We start from the raw sequence: 13399 nt of genomic DNA on the forward strand, positions 1-13399 counted from the left end.
AACATGGCAGCCAAATTTGATCCCGAATCCATAAGACATGGAGCACTGGGGCTTCTATAAACAACACCCACTACAATTGAAGTTCTTTGATTGTGTAGTTTAATCCAAACAGACTCAATTTCATCAGTATTCAGAGAATTGAATTGAATGAGACTAACATTTAGTCCATCTCTTATATAAAGGCACACTCCTTGGTGGCAGAGTGGGGAATTCAGATTAGAAAATAGTTGGTAATCATCAATTTTGATTTCATCAGGAGGTAAGACTGACAAGGTATTTTTTGGTGAAACTTCCGTAGTTGCAGCAACATCCACTCCTTTAGATTTCATACGAAAAGAGAGTTCAGAAAGCTTATTAGGGAGGCTATCAACATTGGAGCTAAGGAATCTCATCCCCTGAGAGGTGAGAATCAGCGAGGATGCAGGAACTAAAGGACTGGTAAGGCCATTGGATACAGCACTATGAAATGACAAGGAAGAAACATCAGTTAAACAAGTTGTTGTTGAAGAAACAAGAGAAGTGTCAGCATCAGAAAGGAAACTATTGTTATTGTGTTCACTACTAGACCATTGAGAGACAGAATTAGGTGATGCAGGTCAATAAACATTTAAACAATTATTAGAGTTAGAAGGAGGCGCGTACATTAGCGGGACATTGGAGCGGCATCGAGTGATATGTTTAGTCTATTAGTAAGTCAATAATAGGAACTGCAAAATATTTACCGAATGATGTACAACAAAACTGTTTTCAGCTTCATAACTTTACTCAATCCCAATTTATGATGTTTCAAAGACTTGCAAATACATTTCCTAGATTCATAAAAAAAAATGTTGATATGGCTTAAAATTCTACTCAAATAACAGAAATTGGATTTTCAGAACTAAAACCAGAGAAAAAGAAAGTGATAACTGAAAACTAAGGTAAAGGTCTTGGGTAAGGTAAAGTTTTATCAAAATTTCAACAGGTATAGATTTTTCAAGTAGGCAACTTTCTAAGACTTAGAAATTAGAACAGGGTTAATATAGAAGCTTGGTAATACCTTCCCTGAGCATGGTTTTTGTCCTGGATTCATTACGGAAAGTTTCATTTTCCTAACAGAACCCCTCTCCAAGACAGCGAAAAATAGCCAAACTAGAATCTTAACCGTAAAGAATATTTTTTTATTTAGTTCTGAAAAGCTGACATATCTTTCACTCCTTGTCTGAGCAACTCCCCCTTTGATAATCATTTCATCAAAACTGCATATCTCTTATGCTAAAGTCGCGATTAGTTGCGTTCTGTTGACAGTAAAAAGTAAAATATTGATGTGAACATACCATTTGAATCCATAGAAGAAAGGAAGCAGTTGCAGCATATTATCATAGATTGGATTAGCCTTATTGATCAAAATGGGAGATGCTAAAGATTTTCTTATTAAACTATGCCAGAAACAGAAATGGAACTTGCCAGAATTTGATTTTCGACCTACTGGACCCAAGCATCGTTTAAGGTTTCTGTGTGAGCTTAGGGTGTCTGACTTCCCTTATGTTGGTGCAGGTTAGTGGAATGAATTACATAGGCTAGCTCCATTTGTGTGGAATTTATCTTTGCTTTCAAATTAGATGTCATGAGTAAAGTAATATTATGAGTCCTGTGATGGTGCAGGGGGTTTGACATTAGCTTAATAGGCTAATACAGTGCTCAAGGATTAAATGTTAATATAGTCTAGCCTAACAACACACTGCATGGTCATTGCAGAGATCTTGTTTGTCAAGAAGTATTATTAATCTGGTTACTTAATTGGGCTTTGATTGCATGTTAACCTAACCAAAATACCAACTAAATATTTAATTAAAATATAGCTAGGCCTAGGTCTACAATGTAGTGTTCCACCAAGCCAAAGCTAATTGTCTAGTATAAAGATTGTGAAAACCAGTTAGCCTATTGGTCTTTTATAACACAGAAGTACCCATAATTAGTTTTAAGGGAGAGACAACAGGAGGGTTGAGGCAAAAATTGATTTAGGGTAAGACACCCAGTAGTCGGCCACCTGCCTATTCTTGGACATAATCTTTTATACTATTTTAATCACTATTTGCAATGAGCTGTTTGTATGTCCAAGTTTAGGCAGAATTGTCACTTGTTAGTAAATTCAAAAATAGGAGGTGCTGTACAAGTGAAACTATTTGAATTAGTAACCTACTTGTTCAGAAATTCTTCAGAAATTTTTTGATAAAAAAATTAAGTTTCTAGGTGGTATAATACAGTAATTAGAGTATTTTAAATGTCAAAAAGTTTTCAAAGTGATTAAAGTGTCCGACTACTGGGTGTCTTACCCTATAATCCTCTGGGCCATATCCAAGACTTTTGTTTAGGAGGGGGGCACAAAAGCTCTTAGAAACCCATCAAAATGTTTTTTAACTAAAGGGATGACCTAGACTGTTAATAAAACTGATGAAACTCTAGATGGTGTGGTATTATCTTTGTTAAGCCTAGGAAAATTAGAATCATTAAAAGCTAAAAGTGATGATAAAAAGAAATGTTCAACAGGTCCTTAGCTGCAGGGCAACTCAAAAACACCTATAGAGAGTACCTTGTTCTACTAATTTACTATAGGCTATTTTACCAATTTTACTTACCAAGTTTTTTTTTATAATTTTACAACACTACCCAAAGGTGATTGCTAAAAGTGGAAGAGAACAGATAGAATAGACTGTGTCAGTAGAAAGAGGCAAAATGCCAAAACAGTATACTTTGTATCTGCAATGGCTATCCACTCTTAGACTAGGCCTATTGGAAAAAACTAGTTTATAAGCTTATATAAAATGGTACTATCCAATCTCCTTATAATTCAAAATATTTTTGCCATCTAGTTGGAAATTTTTGCCCATCCCTACAGAAGAAATCTATATTTGCCAACTAGTTGACAAGAAACATTTCCCTGGCAAAACTTTTATGTTCCAATAAGTTGACTAATAAAGAAACATTGTCCCAGAAAACAATTCATTTTCCAACTTTTTGACTAATAACTTATCCCCAGCAATACTTATTTATGCCAACTGGAAACAAACACTGCCCCAGAAAGCAATTTATTTTCCAACTAGTTGACTAACAACTTCTCCCCAACAACACTTGAATTTGCCAACTAGCTGGAAACAAACATTGCCCCAGAAAACAATTCATTTTCCAAATACTTGACTAGCACCTTCTCCCCAACAAAACTTTATTTTTTCAATAGGCTTTCACCCTGGCCTATTTATTATAGGCTTGGCTACTGTGAGTGCACACATCTCTAAGAATAGAAGGGTAAATTGGTCAAATTTCCAAATATGGTAAAATTTCAGTTTAGCAGCACTTCTCAAAAAAACATGGTAGGCTAATAAAATAAAAATAACAATTTTCTTATTTCATGCTCTTTTTCACTATATTAGTTGTTATCCTGGCAACAAAGCAACCCTTCCTCCCTGATGATCCCATCAATATATACAAAACTAAAAGAAAATTGCAAAAAGTGGATGACACTTTACTAGATATTTTCCATAGAAATTGCCTACAGATTGTTCTGGATACCCAGATGACTGACCATATTTTAGACAGTAGGCTGTACAAAATATGTGGTTCAATCCTGCTTTCTAGGGCTATAATGAAAGAAAGGTTTAGATGGCTAGGGCAGTGCAGATGAAGGATGACAGATTGCCAAAGGTTTTCTTTTTTGGCCAACTGTCTAGGGCTAAAAGGAAAGCAAGTTGTCTTTGTTTGGGGGAGAGGATGTCATAAAGAAATATTTAAAGGAAATGGGAACTTCCTGGGGGGGGGGAGAAGTTACTAGTTCAAAAAATGAATTGTTTTCTAGGGCAATGTTTCTTTCTAGCTAGTTGGCAAAATTAAGTTTTGCTGGGGAGAAGTTATTAGTCGACTAGTTAGAAACTAAAGGAAAGTTTTGCTGGGGCAACATTTATTGTCAACTAGTTGGTAAATTTAAGTGTTGCTGGGTAGAAGTTGTTAGTCAACTAGTTGGAAAAATTAAGTTTTGCTAGGGTGAAGCTATAAGTCAACTAGTTAGCTAATTAATTGTTTTCTGGGGCAATGTTTGTTTCCAGCTAGTTGGCAAAATCAACTGTTATTGGGTAGAAGTTATTAGTCAACTAGTTGGAAAAATAAAGTCTTGATGGGGAGAAGTTACTAGTCAACTAGTTAGAAAATGAATTATTTTCTGGGGCAATGTTTGTTTCACATGAATTGAAAATCAAGTATTTTGCAGTAGGCATCAAGACAGAGCTAATTGTAGAAAAAGCCAAAACAGATAGTCTGAGTGATTGAGAGGGAAATCTGAGTTAAGCCCTTTTTAGGATTATATAAAAAATGATGTTAGAAAGAGATTGGATACCAACATTCTATATAAGCTTATAAAGTAATTTTTTCCAATTGTCAAAGGGTAGAATCCCCTTTTTCAATAGGCTTTCACCCTGGCCTATTTATTATAGGCTGGGATACTTGAAACTGTTAGTACACACATCTGTAAGAATCATGGGGACCCATAAGCTGATTTCCAGGGGAGGGCAAACATCATTTAATTGGCACTTTTAATGATATATAATAGAAATCTCTGAACAAAAATATAAGAATAAGGCAGCATCATTCAGCCAGGGGATAGGGCAGGTGCCCCCCTTATGGATGCCCATGCTAAGAATAGAAGGGTAAATTAGTCAAATTTCCAAATAATGGTGAAATTTCCGTTTAGCAGCACTTCTCAAAAAACATGGTGGGCTAATAAAATAAAAATAACAATGTTCTTATTTCATGCTCTTTTTCAATATATTAGTTGTTATTCTGACAACAAAGCAACCCTCCCTCCCTGATGATCCCATCAGTATATACAAACCTAAATGAAAATTCCAAAAAGTGGATGACAATTTGCTAGATGTTTTCCATAGAAATTGCCTACAGATTGTTCTGGGTACCCTGCTGACTGACCATATTTCAAACAGTAGGTTGTACAAAAAATATGGTTCAATCCTGCTTTCTAGGTCTATAATAAAAGAAAGGTTGAGCTGGCTAGGGCACATTCTGCAGATGAAGGATGACAAATTGCCAAAAATTTGCCTTTTTGGCCAACTGTCTAGGGCTAAAAGGAAAGCAGTTTGTCAGAAAGAATAATTTAAAGGAAATGGGAACTTCCTGCAAGGGGAGAAGTTACTAGTTAGAAAATAAATTCTTTTCTGGGGCAATGTTTGTTTACAGCTACTTGGCAAAATTAAGTTTAGATGGGTAGAAGTTACTAGTCAACTAGCTGGAAAAATCAAGTTTTTTTTCTGTGGAGAAGTTATTAGTCAACTAGTTGGAAAAGGAAAGTTTTGCTGGGGCAACATTTATTGTCAACTAGTTGGCAAATATAGATTTCTCCTATACAGATGGGCCAAATTTTCCAACTAGATGACTAAAATGTTTTTAATTATAGGGAGATTAGATAGTACCATTCTATATAAGCTTATAAAGTAATTTTTCCCAATAGTGAAAGGGTGGAGTCCCATCTGCAACTGGTTAATTACTCAATTCCAGAGAGCTCCACTGGTCAAAGATCCAGAGAGAATTAGGATAGACTGCTAGGATGCATTGACTTAAGCCTAATCAAGGGGATAGATAATCTCAGACAATTCCCTTTATTCTATGGAACAATTTTTAAAGGAAGTCAAACCCAGCAAAAAATACCCTGTTTTACTCTTGCTCAACAGTCATAAAAGTTTTATTTCAGTAGAATTAGCTTCCTTGTGCAAAGATAATGACATCCACCCTCTAACCTTTCTCTCTCATAGTCCCAACTGCTTGATGTTTCAGTGTATACACCATTGAACAGGGATTTGTTTAAGTATTTACCTTAATTTGCATTGAAGCAAAATAAGGCCCATGCTGGACCTGCTCTGTCACTGTGATATGCCATTTTGAATGTCACTGTCATTTTAATTTCTGCCATTTAGAATGTCACTGTGATATGGGCCTATTGCTGTTGCATTAGTTGGCAGCTAAGAGGGACAGACTGTCCCACTTGTATTTCCATGGCTTGTTGTTCCATTCTTTGTCAAATCTTGACTTGAAGGAGGAACTAGTGAGTGCAGTCATAGTTTCCTCTTGAAGGTTGTTCTAGTCATTGGAAATATGCTCAGTAAAAAGTTCTGGCATATTCTGGTCTTCACTCTTTGCTTTGGTAACTTCTGCAAGTGTCCTGTAGTGCTTTGTTGACCTGTATGTTTGGTGAGGAGGGTGTTGTTTGGCTCACTATTATATTTGTAGGGCAGCATCATATCATATCTTTGATGTTTGAAAACCAGTGTTGGTAGTTTTAGGTGCTCCAGTCTCTTATCATATGGCATATTTTGCAGACCCATGATGCATTTTGTGGCATGTCTTTGAACTCCTTCAGTTATTCTGGTGTCATGGTTGTAGGAGAGGGAGGTCAGCCATGTTCCAAAGTCCAAAAACATCCTAACAATACCCTTATAAGTCTCAGGAAGACAATATGGGAGCAGCTGATGCTAGTGCATTTCAGCAGGCCTAGACTTGAGTTAGCTTTTGACACCACTTGTTGCCAATGTCTGTAGAACTTCAGTTGCTCATCAAAAAGTATCCCCAAGTCTTGTTCATCATGACTGGTTTGTAGCTGAATATCAGACTGCAAATTCTGGTCACACGTAGTATTCTGGTGGTGAGGATTATTATTGCCAAAATGGAGGACACTGCATTTATTGATGTTGAACTCAAGCAGCCATTCACTGGTCCACTTCAGGATTCTCTGGAGATCTGATTGCAGGCTTTGTTGAATGGCTGATCCAAAAAGTTTGGAGTCATCAGTGTAAAGCATGATGTTATTTGTGGCTTCCTTTGTCATATCATTTATCTAAATGAGGAAGAGGGTGGGACCTAGGATGGTACCCTGAGGAACTCCACTGACAATGTCACATGGTTTGGAGAGTACTTTATCACCATTATTGGTGAAAAGTTGGACCTGCTGCTCTTGGTCTGTCAGGAAGTTTATCACACATTCTACTACATTAGTGTGGATGACAACTGCCAATAATTTGGCCCTAAGGCTTCTGTGGGGCACCTTGTTGAATGCTTTGGCAAGTTTAATGGGTACTCCCCTCTCCAAAAGGTCAGTGATGATATTGTAAGTTTCAATTAAGCTGGTCTCCACTGACTTTCCTGGAAGGAATCTGTGCTGGTCTGGTGATAGTATACTATTGGACAGAAGATGTGTTGGAATTTTGGTGTTCACAATGCATTCCAGGGTTTTTGCTACAGTTGAGGTTAAGCTGATTGGCTGATAATTCTTTGCATTTGTTTTATCACCTTTCTTGCATATTGGTGTCAATCAATCAATCATTTTATTAATACTAAATTCAAATATAAACGTCAGGGAAAATTATTTAGACCAATAACCTTGGCTTGTTATTGGCCTTACAACATAACAAAGTACTAAAAGAAACATAAATAATATTCTAAATCAAACAATTTATACTAAATAAAGATTAAAGAGAATAAACCCTACCATATAGAATAAAAAAAAAATATATAAGGGAAAAACACAAAAAGGAGAAACACTAGAAAAAGAGAAAACAGGGAAAATAAACAAAGGAGAGAGAAATGAGAAATTACTAAACTGGAAAGACACAACAAATAACTGCCTTTGCAGACAGAAATAACGGGACATCTGGTGGGATTGAATTCCATAACTGAATTGATTTATAAACAGCAGACCTCAGGGCTGCTGTAGATGAACGTTTGGGCAAAATAAGTCTACAAGAAGAACTATGTAAAAAATTAGAGTACCTACCTGAGCCTCTCCGTGAAAAAAATTTCTGCAGAGGCAGTGGAAGTGTACCTAGAAAAGCAGAATGCACTAAATAAAGATTGCTTTTTCCCACAATACAATCCAGTGGAGCTATTCGAGTATCATTATAAAGATATGAGGAAGGATAAAGCCAAGGGAGAAGAAAAGTAGCCTTCACTGCCCTATTTTGGGTTCTTTGAAGTGAGCAGAGAAGAGATTTATTAGTATTACCCCAGACAGAGCAGCAATAAGAAAGGTAAGGAAAAATAAAAGCATAATAAAGAGAAAGCATAACATCTGGGGGAAGAAATGAGCTAACCCGGTGCAACATTGAAGACTGGCAGAAGATGAGGGAACGGGTGTGAGTTATATGAGGTTTAAAAGAGAGAAAACAGTCAAGATACACACCAAGAAATTTCATCATAGCATCTTGCGGTATAACATCATTCCCATTAGTCAGGATGATTGGCTCCCTTACGTCTCTCATACGATAAGGAATCCTGAAGTGTACAATGGCACTTTTTTGGCTGTTGAGTCATACCATTTGACCAGCACCAATCTTTTACTTTATCAAGAAGACCTTGAGCTAGGGAAGTGGCAGATGGCAAGTCCACTGCAGCAATGAAAAAGTTTCTGTCATCAGCAAAAAGAATAGGGTGCACAAGGGGATGAAGACCATCAACAAGATCATTAATGAAAATTAAAAAAAAAAGTGGTCGAAGCACAGAGCCCTGTGGGACACTCTTCAATATAGGCAAAGTAGTGGAAGAATTACCATTAACTGAAACATACTGAGACCTTCCCTACAGATAAGACCTTAACCATTCTAGTAGGACTCCATGTACTCAAAATAAAGATAGTATAGACGAAAGAACAGAGTGGTCGACTATATCAAAGGCATTTGAAAAGTCAAGAAATAAACCCAAAACACAAAAACCCTTGTCCAAATTAACACGCTCAAACTCTGTTGCATCTGAAAGTGCATTCAAGGTAGAGAGAGTTGGACAGAAACCATACTGATGGTTAGTTATGAGAGAATTTTCTGCAGTTGTATTAGTACTAAATACAAATGAAGAGAGTCTATGATACACTACTTTCTCAACAACTTTAGAGATGACAGGAAGACGAGAAATAGGTCTATAGTTTGAAATTAGAGATGAATCACCTTTTTTATGTAAAGGTAAAACATAAACAACTTTAAATAAATGAGCGAAACACCAGAAGAAAGAAAGAGGCTAGTCATGTGTAAGATGGGCTTAGAAACAAACTGACCAATTTTTTTAAGAACATTATTACTCATACCAAAACCATCAACTGAACGGCTACATGGAAGCTTGGAAGTAATACTATAAATTTCAATATCACTGCATGGGGAAAGGAAAAATGACTTCTGCTATGGGAAAACTACTTACTCTACTCTTGGGTTGAATGGGAACTGAAGGAAGAGTGGTGAAATACGAATTGAAGGCGTTTGCTGAAGAATTTTTATCCACAATAGATCCATCAGCATTCCTGTAATGACAGGGGGGGGACTGTTTGAGTTTCTTGCAAGAAGTAGCTTCATTAACTACATTCCAAACCTTTTGCAAGTTCCCCTTACACTCATCAATTTGACGCAAAAAATAGAGCTTTTTGGCTGCACGTACTGAAGTCGTAAGTACATTTTTATAATGTTTATACTTCAAAAGATCATTCCGTGTTTTACTTTTACATGCAACATTGATCAGAGACACCTTCATATGTTTAGCACTGATTAGACCTTTATACATCCATGGGCGTTTGGGCATAGAAGTTCTTGGTTTCTTCCTCAGAGGAAAATGCTTATCCAACAGAGCTCCCATACAACACACAAATAAACTTGTTGCACAATCAACATCATTAGCTTCAAGAACACTAGACCAATCATTACTCTGAAGACTAATAATTAAATTAGAAATTTCTTTATTGGTAAAAGTTTTAAAAGAAGATTCCCCTTGCTCATTCACAGCAATCTCAGTTTTAGGCACAAAAAGTGATAGATAAATAGGCAAGTGATCAGACAGATCAGTGAAAACAAGACCAGAAGTAAACTTCAATTTTGGAGAATGAGAAATGAAAATATTATCTATCAAAGTGGCAGAATCTCTTGTAGGATCAACACGAGAAGGAAAAAAAATGAAGGAAGTAGCCCAGAAGAAGAAAGCACATCAAAGAGATGGTCACATTCATCACTAGATCCGACATTTAACATATTACAATTAAAATCTCCCAAAACACGAATACGTTTTTTAGAGAAATTCCCAACACCAGAAAGCTGATCAAGCAGATCACAGAACAGATGTTTTTGAAAAGGAGGGGGCTTATAAAACAAACAAACAGTATCACATGCAGACTGGCTTTTCAGATCAATGACAAGAGAATAAACAGTCCTACTATGAAACACTACTGAAGTAAACAAGGATTCAAGGTCATACCGTCTACTAAATATAATATCAGATTTTATAAATAAAGAAATGCCCCCTGAGCACTTTGTTACCATTCTAGGGACATGAATAGCAATATAATCATGCATATTATACGCTGTTGAATTTTCACTATCAAAAAACCATGTTTCTGTTAGACCAATTACATCAAAAGGGCAAGAATTATCAGACCACAAATATGATTTCAGACTATCCCACTTATCTTGTATCCCATGTACATTCAAACAAAATACATTAAAGCAACTATTTAAAGAGAGAGAAGGCATGATTTTATCACAAAAATCAATAGTAGTGTGATAATTGCAACTAGAATTAACCATAGATTCAAGAAGAGGGTCAAGTGTGTGGGCCTCTTGTTTGCCTACTTGGTTGCTCAAAGATAATTGATTTAAGAATAGAAGAATTCAAAAGAAAAGAAAAATCAGCCAGATTTACCACACATAACAAATGCACACAATATCTTCACAAATTAACAAGATATCAAACAAACAGGCTGAAATAGCAGAGGGTAAATTGAAAATAAAAAGGTGAGACTTATCGGCAACAATGAAAAGAAAGAAAAAAAAAAGAAAAAAAACCCTGCAAGACAAAGAACAATAACAAGCTACAAAGCTAAAAAAAAATAAAAAATAACAAACAATTACAAGGACAAAGGCAAAAACAAAATAATGAAAAAGGGAAAACAATAAAAAGCAACCAGAGGAAAGAGTTATCAACCGTTTATGGAATTTAATTATAAGAATAATTTAAAACAAAATAAATGCAAGCATAAGTAAAACAATTATATCATAAAGAGGTAAAAAAAAAACAACAACAAAATAACAGAGCTAAAAGGGGAAAAATGGTTTATTTCAGTCCTGGGAGGGGATTGGAGGGGCTGTAGTTGACTGATGGAGAACATCAAATTGAGATGCCTCTTTAACAGTGATCACTTTACCATCAGAAAGCTTGGTAAGTATTTCTCCTCCACTACACCATGTAGACCTCTTCCCACGCTTTGATTTAGCATAATTAAGTAGCTGAAGTCTAAGCTTTGTAAGTGACTTAGAAATAAAGACACAACTACCTTGCATACTTTCCTTTTCTCTAAGAATAAGCTGCTGTATTCTTAGACTACAAAATTGTACAACAAGTGGGCGAGATTTTATACCTGAGCCTTGTTACAGAAACTATGTCATTCTTAGTCAGAGGAATACCAGGAAACCTAGTACTGCAAAATGCAAGAAATTTGCTTTCAGAAGCTTTTGGATAAGGGTCTTCTTTGAAACCAAATAGGATCAGCTGATTTGAAATTTTCATTTGGTCAAACTGATCACTCAGACGATCCACATTGAATTGAAATGGTTTCAGAGATTTTTGCAGCTCTGATAAACCTGAGTCAAGCAAATGAAGAGATGATTCAAGCTTTGACATCCTCAAATCATATTGTTTTAGTTACTTTTCAACAAGCACATCAAAATCCATTTTAAGACTATTGTACTCCTCTTGTTTAATAGGTTACATGTTGTTAGCATCAAAAGCAGCAGGCATATAACTAGAGCCAAATTTTTTAACAGAGGCCTCAACCAAAGAATCAACCTAATTAGAAAGTGCCTCACTGACAACTTCTGCCATAGTAGATTTAAGCTTTTGGTCATTAAGTGAATCTGCAATTAGCTTCTGCTTGTTCTTAAGGGTGTTAATGTGTGAGGTGAGCATTGTAATCTGCTCATTAATAGATTCAGATCCACTGTACTGGATGGATCTGATCTCATCTCTCTGTGACTAGATGGTCTACAGCTCTTTTTTGAGTTGTCACCCATGATGTAGGCGAAAATTAACTTCAAACTAGGCTAATCAAGCTACAAGCTAACAGCAAAAGGCAAGGGATCTTCTGGCTGGCACAAAAAATTATAAAAAGGTTCTAATAACAGCAAAGCAGAGGTGTAGGCACCAGGCAGAAATATAAAAAGACTGTACCTGGGAGGTCCCCAATTGCACCCCTGGGGTTGGGGCTGCTAGGCTTGCCTGCCTTTTCCACTGGACTGGTAGGCAGGCTAAACCAGTTCTTCAGATAAATTCAAATTTAACGAGAAAATTTCAACTTGGATTTTGACTTATATTTTCCAGTCTGAAGGCACAGTCTTTGAGTCAAAGGACTTCTGAAATATTTGACAATTGGGTAGAGTTAAACCCTGGTCAGCAAATTTCAATGCATGAAATAGGTAAGTTTTGCAACCATCCCTCTCTGGAAAAACTGAATCCTCAAAACATCACAGTTTGTTATGAGAAAGCACAAATTTGGCCTTTAAATCAGAATGTTTTTGCCAAAGGGATTTTCTGCTAGCTGAAGGGACAAACTACCCTAAATCAACTGAACAGAATGTACCAGATCATTCTAATATGGATGATCCTCACTCTGGATCAGTTTGTGCTTCATCTTCTGTCTTGATGGATCAACAGTGGTCAATAAGAAACTTGCCTATGGCCCCAACTCCTGAAAGCATCAGATTATATCTGAAGGCAATTACAAGCAAATTGATGCAAAAAATGCAGGAAAGGCAAAAGTAGAATTTTGATGGGAACACCAGAAGAAATAACATTAGAAGCAGAGACTGAGCTAAGACTCATTAAGAAGATGTCAAAGGTTTCATTCAGTGCTGATGAAACTAGAGATACCATTTGAGATATAGATATGCAGCTAAAAAACAAGTCAGATGATGAGTCTACATGGTGAGAATATCAGTGACACAAAGAATTTGCCTTGTGGGAATGGTGTGCTTCTAAGGATTGTGGTGAGGAAGAAGCCAAACTACTTTGTACTGTGTTGATGAATTTGAAGAAATGAGATGAAGAGTAGCAAAAATAAACTACCTGCACAAGTCTGGAAGGAAGTTCATCTTCCCTGAATGTTGAGATTGTACAGAAACTGACTTTCAAGACATTATTATGAAGCCTCCTGCACAGGTTTCAATAGGAGGAACTGGGTGAATAGCCAAGGTCTTGTATTTGGCCCAATTTCCATAAAATAAATTAAATGTTATAGTGAACTTATGGTACTGTCTAAATTAAATATTAAAATTATCTTAATCATTATTTCAGGTATTAATTAATGAATGGCTGGAAATGTCCCATGTAGGTCTTAAGTCACTCC

At 36.2% G+C, this 13399-nt stretch overlaps 1 protein-coding gene across 1 annotated transcript in view; it reads left to right on the top strand.

Moving 5' to 3' along the window:
• Positions 1-1347: 1347 nt before the first annotated feature.
• Positions 1348-13399, top strand: part of LOC148948250 (dosage compensation regulator mle-like) — a 46875-nt gene continuing 34823 nt past the window's right edge. The window contains exon 1 of the mRNA XM_089094243.1: positions 1348-1536. Within this exon, the coding sequence (XP_088950369.1) occupies positions 1389-1536 (148 nt within the window). The 5' untranslated portion in view covers positions 1348-1388. The remainder of the gene's footprint in view (positions 1537-13399) is intronic.

The sequence above is a fragment of the Artemia sp. Qi Xiang Cuo genome, chromosome 9 (assembly GCF_049724085.1).
Source record: "Artemia sp. Qi Xiang Cuo chromosome 9, ASM4972408v1, whole genome shotgun sequence".
Classification (NCBI taxonomy): Eukaryota; Metazoa; Arthropoda; class Branchiopoda; order Anostraca; family Artemiidae; genus Artemia; species Artemia sp. Qi Xiang Cuo.